The sequence below is a fragment of the Emys orbicularis genome, chromosome 2, assembly GCF_028017835.1.
Source record: "Emys orbicularis isolate rEmyOrb1 chromosome 2, rEmyOrb1.hap1, whole genome shotgun sequence".
Lineage (NCBI taxonomy): Eukaryota > Metazoa > Chordata > Testudines > Emydidae > Emys > Emys orbicularis.
Genome location: NC_088684.1, coordinates 204,381,637 through 204,406,198, shown reverse-complemented (window position 1 = coordinate 204,406,198; position 24,562 = coordinate 204,381,637). Strand labels below are relative to the sequence as shown.

At 41.8% G+C, this 24,562-nt stretch overlaps 1 protein-coding gene across 1 annotated transcript in view; it reads right to left on the bottom strand.

Annotated features, from left to right (window-relative positions):
* Positions 1–24,562, bottom strand: part of ELMO1 (engulfment and cell motility 1) — a 476,091-nt gene that overhangs the window by 245,350 nt on the left and 206,179 nt on the right. Inside the window, exon 15 of the mRNA XM_065398227.1 lies at positions 5,534–5,638. Coding sequence (XP_065254299.1) covers positions 5,534–5,638 — 105 coding nt within the window. The remainder of the gene's footprint in view (positions 1–5,533; positions 5,639–24,562) is intronic.

Here is a 24,562-nt window from a genome sequence, read left to right as displayed (position 1 = left end):
TCATGGGATCAGTGGGCTTGGTGCGAGCTGACATGAGTCAAAATGACCCTTTCTGGATGACATCACGCTAAGGGCCTAAGCAAATGATTGATGAGAGGGTAAATGTTGATTGAGCTTTGGTTTGGGTCTGTTCTACAGCCCCTCCTTCCAAAATATTAATTAGAATATACCAGTAATAAACGCCCACAGAGCATATTTTTGGAACATGAGACTCCTTTGAGAACAAAAGGGTATATATGCTAAGCACAGTAAATTAGCTAAACTAGTGTTTCCCAATTAACCTCTAAAGAGGTTCAAGACTGTGAGACAGAAGTCGTCAGGGTAACCGAGACCCCGCCTCGAGGGACGTTTGTTGGACTTTAGAACCAGAGGTCATCAGGGTAACCAATACCCTGCTTCGGGGGGCCCTTGACAGACCAAGTACCTGAAAGGGGATAGAAGAGAAGAGAAAAAGTCTCCATCTAGAATTGGTAGATATACCTGCTTTGTTTGCCAATCAGGATACTGTGTAAGGCCAACATAGTTACTGGGGGTTTATGCTTGGGGAGCTGAGGCTTATTGGGGGAAGATGTTTGCTATGTAACCTTACCTGCTTGTGTGATTCTTTCTCAAATAAATTACCGTGCATTAAGCATACTGTACCCGAGTCTCTCACTGGTACTGGTAATATCCGCCCAGCTGTGGGCCATTAAATATCTATTTCAACAGATCCCAGACAAAGCAGTGAGGAAGTACAAGAGATTATAACCACAAAAAAAGGCTTTTCCAGGTGCCACTTTTTACACTAAGGAAAGTGTCAGCTCTATAGTACTGCAAGGTAGTTATAGGAAAATGTAATTCTAATGGAAAATCCCTGTACGGCATAGTATATGTTTAAATGGTAACAATTTTATTTTAAAAAAATTATTAGAAATTGCTGCTGAGGTGGTTTGGGTAGGGTAGGGAGGAACTTGTCTGCTCCATAAGAACAACAACAAAAAAAAGATTATCTGTCACAAAGCTTTATTCCAATCATTTGCTTCACTGTTAACTTTAATTACACACTATGAACTGTCCTGTAATTATGCAACTTGGGAAACTGCCAATTTTTCCTTTTGAATGTTAAAAGTTCTTTAATTTCTTTCAAAGATTCAGTATTACTTCCATCAGTGAATACCATATATTACATGACTGCACCTTTTAAAAGCAGAGCATCTAAGAATTGCAATGGATTTTGTAAGTGGAGCATGAAAAACTGCTGTGTACTTTACTGAAGTCACTGATATCACCAAAGCCATTCGTTTAAAAAAATAAATAAATAAAAAAAAGGAAAAATGATAATTCCGCAGCAAAGTTTAAAAAAAAAAAAATCCAGAAGGTAGCAAGGAAACCATATAATTAGAGACAACTGTGCTTTCTTTATACTAAACAACCTTTTTCTCAAGAGACCCCCAGTCACATTAAACGGTAAACAGACAGTGAAATTCAATGACAATTAACATAAATGTCCAAATGAAAAACCCACAACCAGTTGAAAAACTGACCTGGGGTGGAGGAGAAACAGAGTTGTGTAAACAAACTATTTATTCTAGAGAGATGTGTTTTGCTGAACTGTAGCCAGCAGAAAGAGAGAGCGGAAGGAGGAAAGGAATCAAAAGGCAAGAGGAGAAGGTTGTTCAACTTTATTTGTTTTTAATTATTTCTATTTCAGAATTTCCACAACACTGTTTTCTTTCTTCTTTCAAGATACAGAGTTAACCACTCCCTCAATCTCCTTCTAATAGCCTTGTCACCTTCTGCAATCTAATCCCCTAAACTTTGAAGGCCCTTTTTTATTCAGTTCACTAGGCCTCCACCCTTTTATCTCCTTCAAGTATCTACACCAAAACCTTCTGCAAGGCCTACAAATCTTAATTGTTCCCTCTTAGGCCATGTCTACACTACAAAATTAAGTTGATCTAATTTACATCAGCATAGCACTGACACAGTAATTACATCACTTGTGCGTGTCTACACTTTGCTCCTTGTGTCAGCGGTGCACATCCTCACCAGGACCGCTTCTATTGATTGTACTGTCACTGTGGGGAATTGTGGGATAGTTCCTAAAAAGCCAGTAACAGTCGACATAAGCAATGCAGTGTCTGCATGGACACAGTGTCGACCAAACTACACTGACTTTGACTCTACGCCACTCATGGAGGTGGAGTTATTAAGTAGATGTAGGGGGACAGTTACGTTGGCGGGAGTGAAATTTAATTGTAGACACTTACATAGTTAGGTCAACATAAGCTGCCTTAAGGGTATGAAGAAAGGCTGAAGGAAAGTAACTGGAAAAAGAAATCCAGACTCACCCTCAAGATGTGTGCATCAACATCTTCAGCAGCCACATGTTCTTATCAGTACAGCCCTGCCTTCCTTACCCAGGGTCTTTGTCCATAGCTCTCATGCAGTTTGTCGCAACTAAGGGTATGTCTACACTGCAGATAGACACCCACAGCTAGCTCCTGCCACCTGAGTCAGGCTGATGGGGTTCAGGCTGCAGGGCTGTTTAATTGTGGTGTAGATGTTCCGGCTCGGGTTGCAGCCCAAGCTCTGGGACCCTCCCACCTCACAGGGTCCTAGAGCCTGGGCTCCAGCACAAGCCTAGACATCTAGACTGCAATTAAACAGTCCTGCAGCCCAAGCTCGCTGCAGGTTTTTAATTGCATTGTAGAAATACTCTAAGACTAGCGCCACAGGGTAGGGACTTTGTCTTATTTGTCGGCACTGTGGCACACCTGTTTATAGTGCAATACACTTGTTAATTGTGGAATTCTCCTGCTTTAGCTGAAGGCAGAGAGAAGGCGAGGTGGCATCTTTGGGCAGGAAAAAGCTTGAACATTCTGAGCATAGAAGCTAGAGATTTTCAGTAGAGATGAGAAAGAACCATACAGCGATTATGCAAATCTCTGCACTCTGACAGGCTACCCTCCATTACTAATCAGAATACAGAGGTTTGTATAATGTGTGGTTAACTATGGACTGAACAAATGTACAGTGATTATGCAAATCTCTCTATTCTAACTGTCTGTTGGTTGTAGCATTCTCCTCTGATGCTCTCCCCACACACTCACTCCACTTATTACATACTATTTAATTTTAAACAGAATTGCTTCTCATGGGAAGGAAGGAATCAGGAAGACAGGAGTGGGGCCAGATTATTAATGTTGGGAACAACAGAGATTTAGAGGGAGAAATACTGGGAACCAGAGGACAGGAGGCAAGTGGAAGTAACACCAGGGTAAAGGTGGGCAGGTGGGGTGAGGAATGCAAAAGGAGAAGGAAGCAGAGGCAAGTGAGAGCCATGTAGGCAGATCCAATAGGGAGCTGGACAGGAGGAGCATGGCCTGCTGGGATATATTATAGTGTCTGTCAGCTCCGGTGGCAAGGAGATGAGAGACATGAAAGTGATTTGTTTGCCTGTGATCAGAGTTGCAGCACTCCGGGAGCACTACAAACTTTTGATCTCAGATTTGTTCAGGTATGCTGCTTAAAATGGTGCACTGGAACAACGCAATTCGGTGGGATGAGTACTCTACTGGAAGGATGATCTTGTGATTAAGGCACTGGAATGGAACTCAGAAGTTCCGGGTTCAATTCCTGGATCTGCTACAGACTCTCTGAGTGAGTTTGGGAAAAATCATTTAAATCGGTCTGTGCCTCAGTTCCCCATCTATAAAATGAGGATAATAAGTGCTAGCTTTCTGGGGTGTTGTGTGAATAAATTCATTTATATGTGTAGGCACTCAGATACCCTAATAATGGGGACCGTATAAGAAGATAGATGGAAGGACAGACATCGCTCGGTGAATGGCAATGACTAAACTTGGGACAATTTTAGCAAAAATTCTACATAGTGGAAACAAGCTGAACCAGCATGAAGGGGTTAAGTGATATTTAAATAGAGGTTAATTATGTGTGAAATGCTAAATCCCATTCTTAATATAGTACTTGCAAAATAAAGATGAATATAAGAAAAATAAATGAAATGTAGTGACTATATATATATTCAGTAGAAAATTTCCCTCCAATTTTAAAGTCTATTTAGGTTGCTTAAAAATTATGGCCTACTCTCTTAATTGGGATCATAGGCTGTCCATTGGAGTGCCCCAGTAAAGAGTATTCTACTCTAGGGCTGAGATTTTCAAAGGCGGCTATGAATTTCAGTGGGAGTCGGTTGCCTAATTCTCTTTTAAAAATAAAATAGATTTCAACATATAGTCTCTTAGTTGTGTTTCTTTTAAAACCTACTTTCTAATAAGTAATAATGTTTCAATTTCTTTTTTTATACAGAGTTTAATATTCATTGCACTCCAAGTTACTGCTGTGTTCTTTAATGGCCACATTAGATCTGGGCTGAGAGAGAGAGAGAGGTCTTTAAAGGGCAGATCTTATTGTCTCTTATTATGGTGACATTCTGCTTATGGGTCATCATTGGACTAGATGTCAGCATGCCCTTTGCAAACCTCTCAAGGCTTTGGCATTATTCTGTTTTATGCAAAGCTGTAGGTTAATGAATATCATTTAAAATTCACTTTTAAATGGAGCTTTCCACATACCATATTCCTCTTGGAATTTTTTTTTAAACTAACAATGATATATATGCCTATTGTTTTTCTTCTTGTATTTAGTCTTCTTTAAATAGGTCTCTTCTTCTCTGCAATTGTGCCATTTAGCTGTGCCAACTATCTCAGGAATATTTAATGACTTTCTGGACTTCCACTTTATTGATTTTCTCATCCTCCACTCACGTATAGTAGATAGGCTTATAGAAGGCAAAATATTCAGTTTCAGGAATATAAAGATCAGGATGTTCACATGCTGAGATTATTGTCTGTTAAACGCCTCTATACATAAGGAAACAACATATAACTCATTGCTATCAAACTGTCTTTAGAATAACTAAGGTAGGAGGAGGAGTGGGCAGGAACTGGGGGGCAGGAGTGGGGTGTGCAGAGTGAATCATGCTCCGGCTCTCCCTGCGTCCAAATGAAATACATCATTTCCAATAGCTTCCTAGCAGAAGTACCTTAATCCCTAGGACAGTGTTGATAAGGTCAGTTGACAAGGCGTATTAGACACACTAAAGGAATCTTTACCTGGGGAGATAAGGTCAGTTTTTGGCAGGGTTAATGGAATGGAGCCGGACAGAGAATTCTGCTTCTTGAGAAAAAAAAAGAAAAAGAAAATCTGCATATTTTTTACAGAATCTTTCAGATTGTACTCCATACATAACACAGGGCATAAACTTATTTCCCCCCTTCCTTTGCAGGTCATGCTACAAAACATAAAGGCCATTAATACTACTTGAATCAGACATACAACACTGGAGCATTCACGCAAAGCTTTCACAGAAAGCTGTAGTGTTCTGTGCCCTGTGGCTTTCTGTTCAGTTGTTAATTACTCTTTGGGATGTCAGGATCCCATCTGTTTTCCTGGAATTATGATTTAAAAATATGAAATAAACTCTGTGAGCTGTGAAACTAAAACGTGTGAAGTGGGAAAGAACCCTTACCCGGATATATGCATCCTGGTGGTGTTTGGCAAAGTACAGCATGTTGTCAAGGGCTAGCATTCCTGGAGGGGTTTGTGTAAAATCCATTGCTGGGTTTACATGATTCTGTGGAAAAGATAAAAGGTTTACATTATAAATACCTTCACAAAAGCCATCAACCTCATTATTATTATTCATTTGTATTACCATACTGCCTAGAACCCCCAGACACGGACCAGCACCCCACTGTACTGAGCACTGCATAAATACAGACCAAGGAGATGGTCCATGTTCTGAAGAGCTCACAGTCTAAAGACAGTTATTATCCCTAGCATGTTAATCACTTAGTTCTATAATTATACAAGGTTGACTTTTCAAATGCAGAAATGACTTAGGAGCACAAATCCCACAGAAAGTCAATGGGACTTGTGCTCCTAAGTGATCGAGGTGCTTCTGAAAATCCGGCCCATAGCATTATTTCTTACATTTAATAAACATATGTGGATAAATACATATGTGTATATACTGACATATACCGGTATGTCTAACAATACAATACCTATGGCAGGGGTTCTCAACCTTTTTCTTTCTGAGGCCCACCCAACATGCTATAAAAACTCCACAGTCCACCTGTGTCACAATAATGGGTTTTCTGCATATAAAAGCCAGGGCTGGCGTTAGGGGCTAGCAAGCAGGCCAATTGCCTGGGGGGGCCTCATGCCACAGGAGCCCCCGCAAAGTTACATTGCTCAGGCTTCGTTTTCAGTCTCAGGAGGCAGGGCTCAGGCTTCAACCCCATGTGGCAGGGCTTCGGCTTTCTGCTCTGGGCCCCAGTGTGTCTAATGCTGGCCCTGTTTGGTGGCCCCCAAAACCTGCTCATGGCCCCCCTGTGGGCCTCGGACCCTGGTTGAGAACCACTGACCTATGGGACTATATCAAAGATGTAATGAAGATGAGTGAAAGTTACTTAGTTCAGTAGGTAATGCTTAAGATAGATTAACTGTGTTGGCTCTCATAACCTTCTCACATAAAGGGTCACAAGGAAAGCTATGCAAATTTTAGCTGCTTCACTTTGCAGGGGTTCTTGTAAGCATATTCTCAGGTTTCTGAATTTCTGCACGTCTGAATTTCAAATTTGTGCTTGGGGTTTGAATGAATCCAAAAACTCTCAGCAAAACACGGTTGAAACCAGGTCAAACTTGGCAACTTCCAGACAAAACTGCAAAAACCTTTAATTCCACATGCTTTGGACGCAAAACCACAAATCTGTGCAGGTTTGCTAGTGAATCTTTTGATTAAGGAGATATGAAATGTATGTTTTAAATAAGTTCCATGGAATTCAAGGCTTATGTAAATGTGAACATTTGCAGAGTTCTAGACAACAGTACTTCACAGCTCTTAAAAGTAACTTTTTGAAGCTTCTCACAAAGGATAGAATCATAGAATGTCAGGGACCTCAGGAGGTCATCTAGTCCAACCCCCTGCTCAAAGCAGGACCAATCCCCAGACAGATTTTTGCCCCAGATCCCTAAGTGGCCCCCTCAAGGATTGAACTCACAACCCTGGGTTTAGCAGGCCAATGCTCAAACCACTGAGCTATCCCTCCCCCAAGGGCAGAAAACTATCTGAAATTCTTATTTTTCATTACACACGGTGTCTTCAGGACCTCCTTTTCAGTGTCTTTGGGCTTGTCTGTACTTAAAATGATGATCTGTGCTGCTGTAGCACTTAAGTGAAGATGTTACCTTCGCTGGTGGGGTTCTTCTGTTGGTGTAGGTTCTCCAAATCCCTGAGTCTACTCTGGCGGTTAAACTGGTTTAACTGCATCACTCAGGGTTGTAGATTTTTCACATCCTGCGTAACGTAGTTATGCCAACCTAATTTCCTGGTGAAGACCAGGCCTTCATTTCCAACATTCTAACATACAGAAATGTCCCCAGTCACTCAGAAACAGCATTTCCATTGTACACGACCCAGCTGAAAGAGGTTTTAAAAGTGCATTTATGATCAGAAATGACCCAGAATTCCTATTGCACTAAACGACTCCCTGTGTTTACTCAGGGTACGTCTACACTACCCGCCGGGTCGGCGGGTAGCGATCTATCTATTGGGGATCGATTTATCGTGTGTAGTGCAGACGCGATAAATAGACCCCCGATCGCTCTCCCATCGACTGCTGAACTCCAGCAGTGCGAGAGGCGGAAGCAAAGTTGACAGGGGAGCCGCGGCCGTCGATCCAGCGCCGCGAGGACACGAAGTAAGTAATTCTAAGTCGATCTAAGATACGTCGACTTCAGCTACGCTATTCTCGTAGCTGAAGTTGCGTATCTTAGATCGATCCCCCTCCGTCCCCCCCGTGTAGACCAGGCCTCAGTCTCATCCACTTACTTCACTGATTTTACTTCTGTTGGCCCAGAACAGCCAATAAAGCTTTTAGAGATTGAGGGCAGGTCTTCACTACAGGGGGTGTGTGTCGATTTAAGATACGCAAATTCAGCTACGCGAATAGCGTAACTGAATTTGACGTATCGCAGCCGACTTACCCCGCTGTAAGGACGGTGGCAAAATCGACCTCTGCGGCTTCCCGTCGACGGCGCTTACTCCCACCTCCGCTGGTGGAGTAAGAGCGTCGATTTGGGGATCGATTGTCGCGTCCCGACGAGACGCGATAATTCAATCCCCGAGAGGTCGATTTCTACCCGCCGATTCAGGCGGGTAGTGTAGACCTAGCCTGAGATGGGATTCTACTCCTTTTCTCACATCAACAGAATTGCTAACTAATTTCCATCTGGAGAACGTCTTACTTGTAGATGTATGTGAGTAGAAACACTAGCAAGAGGAAACTACACAAAAATTGTTATCCTGTTGGTTTAAGAGACAGACTGAACTTGAGTCAGGCTCACACCTCTAGCCAGGGACAATTGACACACAAACCTAGATTCAAACATTTAGTTATTTTATGCTGAGTAAGGGGCAGGTTGATCAAAGGGGCATTTGAAATGCTAGATTTTAAAGAGGGATCTGGGAAATTCCTCTGGAACTAGATGAGAAGCAGGAAGGAGGAAAGGTTACAAGAGATAAGGGACAATAGCCTTTGTATGGAGAATTCAGACTATTATAAGAGCTGTCGGAAATTTTTCAAAATTCAAATTTTTTCAACAAATTTTTCTTTGAATTTTAGAATATTGATTAAAAATTGGGGCAAAATTCTCAGGACAATTAAGTCCTGCTTTTCACCAGCTCTAACTATTACACTTTCCCCCAAGTGATACATCTGAGCAAATATTATATTGTTGAAATGCTGGTATAAATAATCTCAACTAGCATTCCTGCTACAGTAGCGAATTCTTTCTCACCATTAACATCAAAAATAGTCACATACTATGAAGGACCGTGGAAGTTGACAACAGGGGAGAGAAAACCAGGCAACATGACTTAGGGTGGTTGAAAAGGCCAGATGGGGAAAAGATGGGGGAAAGACGGGGATGTGTAACACTCATTGCCCAAAAAAACCAGGAATACTTGTGGCACCTTAGAGACTAACAAATTTATTAGAGCATAAGCTTTCGTGGGCTACAGCCCACTTCTTCGGATGCAGCATCCGAAGAAGTGGGCTGTAGCCCACGAAAGCTTATGCTCTAATAAATTTGTTAGTCTCTAAGGTGCCACAAGTACTCCTGTTCTTTTTGCGGATACAGACTAACACGGCTGCTACTCTGAAACCACTCATTGCCCAGATAGTGATATCAGCTAAATCTAAAGGGAACATACCTAGATGAGCTCTTCAGAATTCCTGAATAGGAGTATGTCTAGATTGCAATAAAACACCCGCGGCTGGCCCGTATCAGCTGACTTGGGCTCAGACTGTGGGGCTATAAAACTGCAATGTAGATGTCTGGGCTCAGGCTGGATGCTGGGCTCTGGGACCCCGTGTTGGGGGAGGGTCCCTGAGCTCAGACATAATGTAGTCATAGTCCACAGAACACATCTTGGGTATGTCTACATTGTAACAAAACACCCACAGCTGACCTGCGTCCGCTGTCTTGGGCTCAGGCTGTGGGACTATAAAATTGCAGTATAGATGTCCAGCCTGTGCCCAGATATCTGCTTTGCAGTTTTATAGTCCCACAGCCTGAGCTCAAGTCAGCAGACACAGGCCAACCGGGGGTGTTTTATTGCAGTGTAGACATACCCAAGATGTGTTCTGTAGACTGATTCCAATGTTTAAATCTGATCTCTCTGTGTTTTTAATACATTTTGTTTTGATTCAGACCTCTTGAATCTCAAGGCTCCTTTACACACTTTTTTTAACCAATTAGTTAAAGTGGCACAACTCCCTTACAATGGGCACAGTAATACCAGTATAAAGGAGCTTATAGCACTATAGCTTATTTTGGTACATTTATGGAATTAAGCTACACTAACATAAGCTCCTTTATACAGGTATAACTGGAGAGGGGTTGTGCCACTTTAACTATAACAGTGTGTAAATCAACAGGGTTAAAACTGGTACAAGAACTGCATATAGACCTGCCCTGCTGTTTGGTAAGTTCACACAGTCTGCAATGGGAAGGCAAAACAGACTTCCACCTGTGAGAAGAGGTAATGAAAGCAGCGTGTCTGGAGCCTACTCTGCCTGGGACATGCATTAGGGAGTCCTCTCCCGGAAGGTATGTCCCTTGCAAGCCTGGGTTGGGCAGACACACAGGAAACATCTATGTACCCTGCACAATAACTAAGTTTAAGGGACAAAATATAACAGTGAACATCTCAGCTGTACCTTCTCTACACTTACAACACTCTATAAGTGGAGCAGAATGATGAGCAAGCCATAGGGAACACAATTTGACCTTCAGATCCCTGGCTGAGTTTGCAAAACTGATAGTTGGGGGAGGGGGACATCTTTGCACTGATAAACTAAGCACATTTAATAGGAAAGGAAACTGCGCAATGCCATTTTGACAATCATTTTTCAGAGTATAACTGCATTTTAGGTTAAGTGCTACACACAATTCTCTTCTCTTTGTCTTCAGCTCTAGGGTAGACAAAATGAATGTGGATAAAATACCCTTTCTTGGCAAGCATACAGTATCAACACTAGACCCAGTCCATTTTCTTTAGCGGTTAGCATTTCTTTTGTTGGTATCTACAGTGTTAAAACCAACTGATAAGAAGTCAAATAAACATAAGTTAAATACAAATAGCTTATATAGATCAAATTTCTAGCCTGGTTCTGTGATCTTAAGTGACATGGAGACCACAGCAAAGAAATTATAAGCAAGAGAAATCTCACCATGGCTCATTTCTCCAGACAGTGTCTCTTGGCACTGCTTGTTCAGTCAGAAAGCCAGACCTCCATCACTCATCATTTCTCTTTTGTTTGAGTCAAGCCCATATGCCTATCTAAACTGTGGATCCTAATTTTTAAGTTCTCTCCTCCTATAACACTAGGATCCTCAGCTGCTGTAAATCACAGATCAGTGGAGCAATACTAACTGACAACAGCTGATGGAATGTACGGCGTGTATGAAACAATACATTTTATTTTCAATTCTTCAGCAAATTAGGAAACAAAATAACTGACATTTTATTAAAACATAATGATCTCCTTCTCTGAACATGTTTTGAATGTTTATGGTTGAAAATATAAATCCCTCAAAAAGAGGGTTTAAGATAAAGATACCAAACTAAACTATCTAAAATATTGTCATGAATAATTTAAAAAGTATGCAAGCCCTCAATCTATGACATAATTTATTAAAAACATGAGTCACGATGCCCAAGGGCAAACGAACTGCATCTGTTTAGTATAAAGTCTGGTGAATTTCACTCATTGTAGAGAATCAAGAATGGGAAATGCATAGGGAACTGATTTGCTTTGTTGCCTAAAGAAGTTTAGTTCATTTTAAACTTTTTCATAACAGACTGAAGAACAGTTACATATCTTTCAGTATCTGAGCAGCATGTGCTAACTATAGCTACTGTACTATATATGCTAAAAAATCAGAATCATTGAGAATTTGCTACACAGCCACAGATTCGGGCACAATTCTGTCTGGATATGCCATCTTTTGGAGGGGATGTAAATCCCAAATAGTAATGTGTGGCTGGAAAAGACCTTGAGGGGTCATCTAGTCTAGCCGCCAGCACTGAGGCAGGACCAAGTATTCCTAGACCATCGCTGACAGGTGTTTGTCTAACCAGTTCTTATAAAACTTTTGTGACAGGAATTCTATAACCTTGCTTGGATGCCTATTCCAGAACTTAACTGCCCTTATTAGAAAGTTTTTCCTAATATCTAAACTAAATCTCCATTTCTGCATATTAAGCAGATTACTTCTATTCCTACCTTCAGTGGACATGGAGAACAACTGATCCCCATTCTTTTTATAACAGCCCTTAACATATCTGAAGACATATCAGGTACCCCCTCCATCTTCTTTTCTTAAGATTAAAGATGCCCAGTTTTTTTGACCTTTCCTCACAGGTCTAGTTTTTCTAAACATTTTATCATTTTTGTTGCATTCCTCTGGATTGTCTCACAATTTTCCACATCTTTCCTAAAGTGTGGCACCCAGAATTGGAGACAGTACTCCAGCTGAGGCCTCACCAATGCTAAGTAAAGCAGGACAATTACCTCCCTTATCTTACATGCAACAGTCCTGTTAATATACCACAGAATGATATTAGTCTTTTTTTCAACTGCATCACTTTGTTGACTAATATTCAATTTGTTATCCACTATGATCCCTCGATCCTTTCCAGCAGTACTACCACCTAGCCAGTTATTCTCCATTTTGTACTTGTGCATTTGATTTTTCCTTTCTAAGTTAAGTACTTTGCACTTATCTTTACTGAATTTCATCTTGTTGATTTCAGACCAATTCTCCAGCTTTTCAAGGTTGTTTTGAATCAGCCATGGTGTGGACACATGGCTCTTTTTCCTGTATAGAAGTCACGGGCAAAGGTCAACAGTTGAAATTTCTGTGGCCTCTCATACCATAAAACAGCAATGGCCTTCCTTTCACTAAAACCATTCGAGAACATACCATAGCAAACAATCCTGCACTGGGTGTGGGCAAGATAGCCTGATGAACTAATGGGAAATTTCCACGTTAATTCCTATTATTCTAAAAAGACAGAGGAGATGATGGGAGAGATGAAGCCTGCTCGTGTAGATGAAATGCCACATTCTACTTTTTCCTGTGGTGGTCACCAAACTATTAGGATTCAAGGAGGGAGGAGTACTGGCCTTGGATTCAGGAGATGTGGGGTCTATTTCCTCCTCTATATCAGGCTCCCTGAATGACCTCAGACAAGTCACTTGGGGGAAGATCTTCTCCTGGCTTCTTGTGGCCATTAAAAACCCCACAGCATGTTTCACAAGATTAGAGTTATTCTGGATAAACTCCAGTTGGGGTAATTACATTCAACCTACCTCAGGTTTTCCTGTAATTCTAGTTGGATAAAGCATTATTCGTTTTCCGTCCTAAACAGTTGTATTGTGCTACTGATTGCTTTTTAAAAGCAGCCACCTTCCACCCAAGAGGTGGATATATTTCAGTGTCAGGAGTATCCTCATACATGGCATAATAGCGTATATGGTACAGTGTAATAATGGTGTACTGTCTATTGGCAATTGTTGACTTTTGAATGGCGACCACTATTTCCTTATTTTACTCCTAACCATGTTCTTACATTTCTTCATGCTGTAGTGTATAAGCAATGTTAAATTTGAATGTGGGGGTGGGGTGTGTGTGGAGCCTTGCAAACTGGCTGTGAGAGGTGTTGGACCCCGTTACCACTATTCTCCATTTGAAGACCAGACTTGAGTTTTCCCCAGCTCAAAGGGAACACAGGGAGAGATGGAGGACCTTGAATCTCCCCCTCAAAGACCAGCAATAGGGTTGTGTCCAGGAAAGAAGCTGGAGCCTCTTGGGAAAGTCATTATATAGTCAGAGTCTCACAAAATGTGGAAAGCTTTTATGCAAGAGTCCAATCTGGTGAGTGCTTACCTGAACGAAACCACTAAACCTTTAAAGTTGAATGTTATCAGTTATGACTGGAGGTGGCTCAAAGTTTTCCACAGAGAAAAGAACAGTATTTTCTGAAAAATGTTGGTGAAAAGTATCCATTTTTTGGCTAGCACTTGCTGTGATTTTTCTGAGACAGAACTGGTCATGTGCCCCAACCCTGAATAGCTTCTACTATACGTTCCCTCTTTCTTTTGTATACAAACCAATTCTCCAGGGATAGAAAGGAAAACAGGATAATCAATTAGCTCTGAATTGCTGGTGCACCAAAGTTAAAATCTTCCTTAGGTCAAATGTAAAAATTAGATTGGCATATACATGGCCGCTAGTTGATCTTTGCTCAGGAAGAATTCTGAACAGAGATGGCATGAATGTTGCAAATTAGGTATATGGTACATTGACATAATTGAGTAGGGAACATTTCACAGTGACTGACTCATTCTAAGAATATCAGTGACTACCATGCCCCATACCTGAGCCTTTTCCTAATTACTTCCCACCTCTTCTAAACAAAGCATTTCCATATCTTCGCTTTAACAGAGTAATTATTTTAACCAACAAATGTGTGTACACAGAAAGTACTACATAGAAAATACATTTGTGAAGAGGTAGTCGATTAAAGTTCTTAAGGAGGAGCAACCGAGACTTTTAATTTAACTGTACCATATTTAAAGAGGTTAGGCACAAGTTTCACAATACAATTTAATAAGATGGGACAGCGGTTTCAGGGTTTTTAACCGCCGACATTCTAGAAAAATGAAACTGAGAAATATCAAGGAGAACATTCTCTTTATTATCTCTCAAAATGTGTATTTTGATATTACCAAGCTTTCTCTGATTTTTGCATTCTCCCACAGTGACATTGTAGACAAACGGAAAATCTACCTGGAGGACTGTTGAATAAAAAAAACAGCGCATCTCGAGTCAGATGTCTCTAAACTCAAAATTCAAGAGGCTCGTTTACCAATTAAAATTGTATACTTTTATAATCGTTAAAATACTTTTAGCGTGAGTCATTATATGATACACGCACAATCTAATGAACTCCCCTATGTTTCTATTAGCTAAAATTTTAACATAGACTTGCAAAATTGTTTGCCCACTTGCACAGGGTTTTCAGGGCAGATGGAGGGCTGGAGGTGGTTTGCTACCAAGTAAAACATTGTTCGTTTTTTCAGTATCATCATGCAGGTAAAGGGTGTACCTGGGCTGTTAAATTTTTATGACGGATTTGTAAGGCTTATTAATAACATGCATATGCTACTGTCTAAAAATAAAACTCACTTGAATAGATCTAATGCATGTAACTGTCTTTCTTGACAGATTTTGGACTCATCAACTCAACAGACCTGTCAATCTGCAAAGAAATTATGACCTCCCCCCAGCATCTCCTCCCTCTCAAAACAAAACAACCCCCCTCCACACCCAAAACAAAACAAAAGTATTTTTTTGAAATCTGACCCCCCATAAACCTCCAAAATCATTGGGCCAGATTCTCAGCTGATACAAATCAGCACAGCTCCACTGAAGCCAATGGAGGATCTGTCCCTTTATGTAATTTTTTTAAGAAAAGAGACAAGTTTATGATCAGCATTTCAAAACTGTGAAAGTTATGCTTGCGTGACCTAAATAGAGCACTAGAGCCATCAGATTAAGCATAGTCGTGCAATTCAAAGTGCAGTATTGCATGGTTTCTGAGTTTAGCTAATTACATTTTATCAGCATGTTTTAAAGCTCCCATGTGGCTCCAGTTCAGCTGTACATACAATTTATACAATAGTTTTACTGTTCCACTGAGTGAGCTCTCTGGATGTGACACTCTGTAGCTAAAAGTAGCACCCTGGAACCACCATATTCACCACTGTGATAGGATTCTGATGTATTATGATTACAAAATATGCCTTGTGAGGTATCATTTTCAAGTACTGATTTGCTGAACAATAATATCCTGTTAGATTATATATACTATCATTGTATTATGAGGTATTGCTATATATATATATATATATATATATATATATATATATATGTTACTGAAATATGTTGTGTGATGGGAACACCCACAACCATCCTTTCAATTACAACAAAGGAGTTGTTACAGACCCATCAACACCCAATGCACTATCCCAGAGACTTCTTGGAGAAGGCACACATGCAATGGAGACTACTTGACCAATTGGGACGGACTGACACCCCCATGTCACAGCAAGGATCTTTCTAACCACTGGAAAAAGGTATAAAAAAAGAAACAGTAACATCATCACTTGGCCTCTTCCCCCCAACCCCACCTCAACACCCGGAAGAAGGTCTGGAAGAAAATGACTCCGAACTGAGGGAATTTGGTCCCAGGCTGGAAAAGGGTCCAGTCTGTACTGAAGAACTGTAAGCTGTGTGTACCATCTGCTGGGGTAAGAAAAGCCGTTTGATTCAGCTCCTGCTTAGTCTAAAAGTTTACGATTATGAATGCGTGTTTATTTTTTTATTTTCCTAAGATAACTATTTCTGACCTGAATGCCTACCACTTATAATCACCTTAAATCTATCTTTTTGTTGTTAATAAACTTATTTTATTCTTACCAGTGAGTTTGTCTAAAGCGCTTGGGAAGTCTGCTCAGGTTACAAAGGCTGGTGCACATCCACTTTCCTTTGACAAAGTGGCAAACTACGTAACAAACTTATACTGGCCAGTGCAAGATGGTACAGTTCTGGGGTGCAAGACTCAGAGCTAGGGGGTATTGGCTGGAGCCTCCCTATCGATGGTTCATGAGTGGCTGGGTGATCATTCATGCAACTCAGTTGAGTGTGCCCCTACCTATGGATGGCTGTCAGCGTGCAGTGCCTGTCAGAGGCTCGTAGCTTGACATCAGCATCACAGTGTGATAGGCAGCACAGGTTGGTGTGTAAGGAGGGCTAAGCAGACCCACAACCCAGATTGCACCCCAGGGACCTCATTATACTGGGTCTTCATTTCTAAGAGTACTGGCTATAACAGAACTTTTTAAAAGAAAAGGAACAGAAAATTGACTTTGTGCCATTGCGCTGCCATGTCTTCTCATTTATGATATAACTCCTAATCACCTCGTTGGGTTTCTTTTAGAAAGCAGTTGGCTGACTTTTAAAATCTGACAGGCACTAAGCACTCCATCTGAACTGGTGGCTTTTTGATATTAAAAACAGAACAGGTTTCAATACAAGTGAGATTAACATTTAAGAAGTGGATACAGCTCATGTAGTCTTATGATGTTTAAAATGAATCAAGGGTTCATCTCCATTACAATTACTTTTCCTCTCTTTGGCTTCAAGAAGCATCACTAAACATCTCAGACTCCACCGAACTCAGCACAGTAGCTAAGACCTGGCCTACACGCAGTTTTTGTGCAGGTATAACTACTTTGGTTAGGCGTGTGTTGGCATTTATTCCAGTATAAAGGCACCTTATACCAGTATAGTTTATTCCCCTTCCCATACGGGAATAGCTATATGATATAAGCCCCTTTAGACCAATATAGCTGTGTCCTCACTAGGAGGTTGCACTGCTTCAACTATACTGTAGTATAAAGTAGTACAGCTTTTGTGTGTAGACAAGGCTTAACATATCAATCCCTCTACTGTCTGAACTGAATAATTAGCAGAGGAGGATGGGGAAGGGGGCGTAAATTAGTTGGACCCAGGGGGATTTTCCTCCATGTGTGTCTTAAACTTCATTCTATGTGCTTTAATCTGGCACATCCCTGAGACAAAATTTGTTCCTCAGAGATATGTTTACAAGCCAATGATTAATGTAAACATCCAGACAGAGAGAGTTGTGCCTGTTTACGGGAGGGATTAGGAGTGTGGGGGATGAACTCTGACAGAGGGAAAGGGATTCCCTAGTCTTCCCTTCAATACAAAAACACTCAGGGTTTCCTCTCAGCCTTGATTGTGATCCCACAAACTTGAAGCCAATCGGGTGTAAGGAAAACAACAATAATGTACAGGACGTCACACAGATATCCAGCAGGATTGCAACTGAGCTGAATTCTATGTAGCTTGAGCCCTGCCTGCCTTAGAGACTGCCTCTCTCCCTGTGCGTGTCTGAGGAAAGTTGCTCAAGGACACAGCTATAACACAAATCCTCTACCAGAGAGATATGTCTGCATATATGGTTCAGTAAAGTTGTAGTTATGCATTGTGATGCATTACGATGTAGTTCCTAAACCCTCCCCCCCCCCATCACCACCACCTAGTTTAAATGGCTGTTTGGCAGGAGTCCTCAGCGCTAGAATTTACTTTGACCCCTAGCACCAATTTGTGTATAATACAAGGCCTATCTGTTTTTGCAAGCTTTTCCAAGGGAAGGGAATGGGGTCGAGTAGAGGTCTGGAATGGATGGGCTGGGCAAGAGTCTTTTGTTGACATCGAAAGCCATTTGTAAAATGTTGTGTTTCATTATTCTGAGTTTTGAATGTGCAGTAAAAGATTATTGATTAGTGCATTGTAAAAATATAAACAAAACAATCCGAATGATAAATCATTCCTCATTCTCCCATTCAAGCAAATTTATGCTACAGAGCTTCGACCCATAAGCATATCTCAAATGACCACTAAAATCACATCAGCTACTATGCACAATATGAGCTGAACCAAGGATGGAAAACTAAAACATATACAAATATTTTGAATAAAAAAATGTATTTGGCTTCCCTATCTTAAAGGCACATTGAAAGATTCTTTGCTCTGGTCCCAATCTGGCATTCTGTTTCACTTGCTACAACTGATGCTATCAAAAACATGCAATAGTAAATAGTTACTATAGGTGAGAGTATCCACCATCCGCAGTAGCAGAGGAAACAGAAAGGGAAGAAATGAGGCAAAATTATTTTGTTTTAAACTATATTTATTTACAATATTTAAGTGATCATAATGAACAAGAACTAAACCTGGGCACAACCGAAAAAAGGAAGGTTACTTAACTTATGGTAACTGGATGCAAGGGTTCATCTCCATTTTGAGATGCATGGTCCCTAATGGTATTTACTGTGAGATGAGCACACGTTCCATGCGCCTGACACCAGAAACTCTTCAATAGCAGTATACAACGGTCTGTGCCTGCTCCCTTCACTTCTTTGTGCTTTGAATCAAGGGTCTAAGAGGGTGGATGGGGGGAGGGTCTCTCCATTTCCTGCTCTTCCACAAATCAAGAGAGGATCCGAGCAAAAGGGAAGGAGGGTGGATGGTGAATACCCATAGGGACCATACATCTCCAAGAATTCCAGTTACTATAAGGTAAGTAACCTTCCTTTCTTCTTCGAGTGCTGGTCCTTATAGGTACTCATTGGGCAGATTCCCAAGCAATGCTCATTGAGGAGAAGGGTGCAAGGAAGTGCTCTGAACCACAGATCACAGGATGGCTGAACCAAAGGACGCATCCTTGGCAGAAACTTGAATGAGGGCACAATGCCTAGTTAATATATGAATGGAACCCCATTCCGGAGCTGGAATTCCTTGCATGGAAGCTACCTAAGCAGCCTGAGCTCTTGTGGAGCAGACTGTGGAGAAGGAAGTCCCATAAATTCATAACAGGTGGAAATCCATGTAAACAGTCTTTGGGAAGAGATTGCTTCCCCTTTCATTCTATCAGTGATGGTGATGAATAACTTTGGAGACATCCAAAAAGGCTTTGTCCTGTACTGATAAAAGGCTAGAGTCCTGCATACTCTAGGGAATGGAGCCTCCTGTCCTCTCTATTATTGTGAGGCTTTAGTTAGAAGATGGGCAGATGAATGGTCTGATTTGGGTGAAATCCAGACGGGACCTCAGTGTTCATCTTTGTAATTAAAATGCAATGATTAGAATACCTTTTATGATAACACTGGTGTTTTCCTTTAACGAGGAGGAAGAAAATCATTAAATGGATGTATGAGAAACTACTGCAACAAAATGAACATAAAATAATAATAATTAGAATTTGCCTGTGGTTATGATTCTATCAGGAACTCACAAGGGAAATATACAGGATATTGCTGCACTTCATCACTCAGACGATTCTGGGTACAATTTTGAATCGATTAATCCTCTCTCTCTCTCTCCCTCCACCCCCTCCATTTGTACTGTGGTAGCATCAAGGAGCCCAAGTGATGGACTAGGCCCCTACTGTACTAGGCACCGTACAAACAGAACATAAAAAAGACAGTAGCCATTAATGCAGTGAGTTATTCTTTTCATAGAACTGAATGGACTCTGATGATTGTGATGAGAGTGGGTAGAAAGGTGGGGATACTTGATGCAGATGTTCTAAGCTAGTAGAGAACAATGAGATTTGTGAAACACATCCAACACCAGTAAATTAAAAACTTGGCAGAAATCTTATTCCCAGCTCCCTTCAGAGACCTCTGCAAAATAAATGATAAGTTGTTTTTTCTTTGGCTTTTCTTTCTCAGCAAGCTGACACTGCAGCTGTGTGCAAAAGGAATGGGTCACGTTGTATTTGGTTCAAATGAAAGTTCAGAGATGTGTCAGCCTTGTGCTTGCAAATATTCCACTTCAAAATGAATCGGTCATGTGAATTTACCAGGTGCCTAGGAGACACACATAGTAGCTGTCAAAACTCAGCACCAGGCGACAAAGTTAAAATGTCATCCATGGCTAGACATATAGACCCAAGATCCCAAGGGTAACAAAGTATACAGGCACCACAGAACTGCGATTTACACAGTGCCATTTGCTTTATTATCTGTAACCAGGTCAAGCTTCCAATAACCAAGAAAGACAGACCGAAAACTATCCTACAACAAAGTAACTGTCAACAACTCTGATATCCTATCTGTGGTCTTAAGTCACTATATGAAGTTAATAGCTCTACAGTCAAATCCTTGTCTCCTACCTAAGTACAAGCAGCCAAGCTTAGCACGATAAGGGGTTGCATGGGGATTGGAGGAAAGAATACAGCCCCTACTCTTGGAGCAGTAGTCTTGGAGCAACCACTACTACAGTCCTGAGGTGGCAATAGCCTATGCCCATCCCACACACACATAGTCAGGGGGTAAAGGCTGGTGGATCCATTTATTACTGGATTCAACTAGCCTTACCTCCAGTTCTCTCCTGGCCCACTATACGAGAATGCAGAAAGCCGCTTGAGCAGAGCTTGGCTCTGCAATAAACCTTTTGCATGGAGTCACAGCTGGCCCTTTAAGGCAAGATAGGCTCAGCCTAGCTTGTGGCCTAGCAGTTACCCGTCAGTCCTGCTCCTTGATTTAGATGTGTGGAGGCAATAATTGATCCCAGCTCATTGTAATGGAGTTAGAGTGACTGACCTCACCTGCAGGGGACTACTTAAACAAAGTGGAACTCAGCTGAGGGGAGAAGACCTGGGAGAAAGGAGCTGCCCCTCATTCTGGGAGAGGTCTGGGGTAGACACACTGAGAAAGGCCACAGGGACAGAACTGACCCTTGTGGTAGGTAATTGAAAGGAGACAAAACCCAGGGAGCGACTGCAAAGGAGGCAGGACTCTCCTTGGAGAGAAACCCACAGGGGGCAGAGTTAGGACCTACAACAGGTGAAGGAGACCCACAAGGAGCAGAGCAGGCTCCGTGGAAGGGAGCCCTGAGACAGGGTTTGTAATTGGAAGGAGAAGACTTCAGTAGTGCAAGGGGGTAGAAGAATTATTCGGATTTGTTTTAATTTTCATCTGGACCTTCTGCTTACCCCCAAAAAAGACTGAACTTTCCATGACTTGGCTGAAGAGCTGAGCCCCAGGAGACCCAGTGAGAGGCAGACAGCCTGCAGGAAGTGCTGGAGCCAAGGATACCAGTAACATTACACATGGGTACAGGGCCGGCTCCAGCTTTTTTGCCGCCGCAAGCGGCAAAGAAAAAAAAAGATAAAGCCGCGATTGGCGGCACTTCGGCGGCAGCTCTACCGCACTGCTTCATTCTTTGGCGGCAATTCGGCAGCCGGTCCTTCCCTCCGAGAGGGACCGAGGGACCCGCCGCCAAATTGCCGCCGAAGACCTGGACGTGCCGCCCCTTTTCATTGGCTGCCCCAAGCACCTGCTTTCTGCACTGGTGCCTGGAGCCAGCCCTCCATGGATACAAGAGTGTGCCCCGTGTACATGGACTTCCCACTTTGAGAAATGGGAACCACACCATTTCTCCTATACCTGCAGCCTTCTCCAGACATGAAGAAGGCAAGATTTGTTCTTAAATTTGGGATGCTAACCGATAGTGGGTGAAACACCTTTCAGAGGAGTACATTTCATCATCTGACATGGAAGATATTTAACTAAGCACATTCTAAAACTACAGCATTCGGAACCTGGCCCATATGTCGTTTTTCCTCTTTGTTAAGTGCTTAAACAGCCTTTCCCAATGCACCTCTCACTCTTCCCATTCTGTTAACTATTGCACAAGCCATAAGGCGTTGAAAGTTTGTGGGACAGATTCTGTGGGGGGCCACTATCTCATCCTGATTGGAACTCTTCAAAAGTAAACATGGTCCAAACTATACATGGTTGAGTTCTTCACATTCCTCTAATTTTCAAGGGGACAGGGGGAGGCGTGTGCATTAAACCATGAGTGCGCGCGCACACGCACACACACACACACAGAGGGAATTACATAGGCCTTGAGAAGATTTGGATAGTTGCAATATTTCAATGTAAGTTAAATTTACACTCATTACAGGAATCAAATATTTGTTAACTATTAAGCTGCATTACAATTTAGTGTGGAAACGGTTATGAAAAGTAAGTCTTGCAAGACAAACAAGGTTGACACTCCAATTAAAACAAAAGAGATGAAATTAGGTGTAACTGGCTTTTTGGGACCGGTTTCATCCTCTTACCTGTTCCTTCTGCCATTTCTGGAGGATGCAGTATATCATATCTAGAAAGATTTCCAAGATACATGCCTAATTCTAGAGGTTAGCATGTTATTAGGTGCTTAAAGAGGTCCTCTGTTGCAGCACAGCAATTAACATTTCTATTATTGATGCATTGGCAAACTAAGTAGCCTTACGTCTCTAATCTATACGACACTAAACTATGCTAACCAAGTTAACAGAACCCTGTCTTCCCCAATGAGATTGTAACCGCGATGTAGATAAGAAATGTGTGGTAAACAACCAAAAAAGAGATGCATTTGAAATGGCATAAAAAGGTACATGGCTCATATGTAGCAAAAGAAATATCCTAATAGCCCTAATTATTTATTTATGTATTTATTTATGTATTTTTGTTACCAGATATTTGTTTACATCAAAGGGGATCTTCATGTTTTCCTCATAATCCACGATGGGAAAAGAAATGAAAGATTCAGAAAAAATAATGGTATTTTTAACCCTGATCAAGAGACTATTTTTCCTTCCATTAAAAAACACACTATAGTTTTGACTTAATTTTACATACTTCCCCCTCCCCCCATATTCATAAACAGCCCTAAAATGATCAAATAAAGGATTAAAAAGAATTCAAAAGATTGGATTAATCAGATCCAGTTCATTCTTGTAAAGACACAACCACAAATACTTCATTCTGATTATTTTAAACTTCATCTTTCAAATAACAATAATAAGGTCACAGAAGATTGGCAGCGCATCCAAGTTTCATACTATCAATTCTCTTTTTTTCCAGTGTCTCTTCTCAACCGAAGGAACATTAAACTGACACCAAAATGAAATAGTCCATCCCTCTATGGAAGGCTCAGCTAGCAAGGATTCATCAACATTTGCTGAAAGACTGGTTGATTCATATTAACAATTTACATTACAAATTGTTAGTTGTTCATTTCCATCTGACAAACAAATCTGGTAAATTGCACACAGCTGCGTGGAAAACAAGAACAATGGTTTTAACATATGGATTTGCTGACCATGATTACTGGTCACAGTGATAATATTATCGGAGCCATAATGCTCTCTTTAAATAATTATTGGCTCAAAACCACCACCACAAAGCTTTATTGTTGGAGAGTCATATAGAAGACAGTCATCATCTACCAGAAGATGGTGTCAGATTTCCTGTCTTTCTAAGGCCTGGTCTACACTAGGCGTTTATGTCGAATTTAGCGCCGTTACATCGAATTAACCCTGCACCCGTCCACACCACGAGGCTATTTAGTTCGACATAGAGGTCTCTTAAATTCAACTTCTGTACTCCTCCCCAACGAGGGGAGTAGCGCTAAATTCGACATGGCCATATCGAATTAGGCTTGGTGTGGATGGAAATCGACGCTAATAGCTCCGGGAGCTATCCCACAGTGCACCACTCTGTTGACGCTCTGGACAGCAGTCCGAGCTCGGATGCTCTGACCAGCCACACAGGAAAAGCCCCGGGAAAATTTGAATTCCTTTTCCTGTCTGGGCAGTTTGAATCTCATTTCCTGTTTGGACATCGTGGCGAGCTCAGCAGCACTGGCAACGATGCAGAGCTCTCCAGCAGAGATGGCCGTGCAATCCCAGAATAGAAAGAGGGCCCCAGCATGGACTGATCGGGAAGTCTTGGATCTCATCGCTGTGTGGGGCTATGAGTCCGTGCTTTCCGAGCTGCGCTCCAAAAGACGGAACGCAAAGATCTATGAGAAGATCTCTAAAGCCATGGCAGAGAGAGGATACAGCCGGGATGCAACGCAGTGCCGCGTGAAAATCAAGGAGCTGAGACAAGGCTACCAGAAGACCAAAGAGGCAAACGGACGATCCGGATCCCAGCCCCACACATCCCGTTTCTACGAGGCACTGCATTCCATCCTAGGTGCGGCCGCCACTACTACCCCACCACTGACCGTGGACTCTGAGGATGGGATATTGTCCACGGCCGCTTCCTCGGACATGGTAGCGGACGGGGAAGATGAGGAAGGAGATGAGGACGACGAGGCAGTCGACAGCGCTTACCAAGCTGATTTCCCCGACAGCCAGGAGCTCTTCATCACCCTTGCAGAGATCCCCTACCAACCCTCCCCAGCATGTAACCCGGACACAGATTCAGGGGAAGGATCAAGCTTTAAACATCTAAACATTTATTTTTAACAAAACTGGAATATTAAG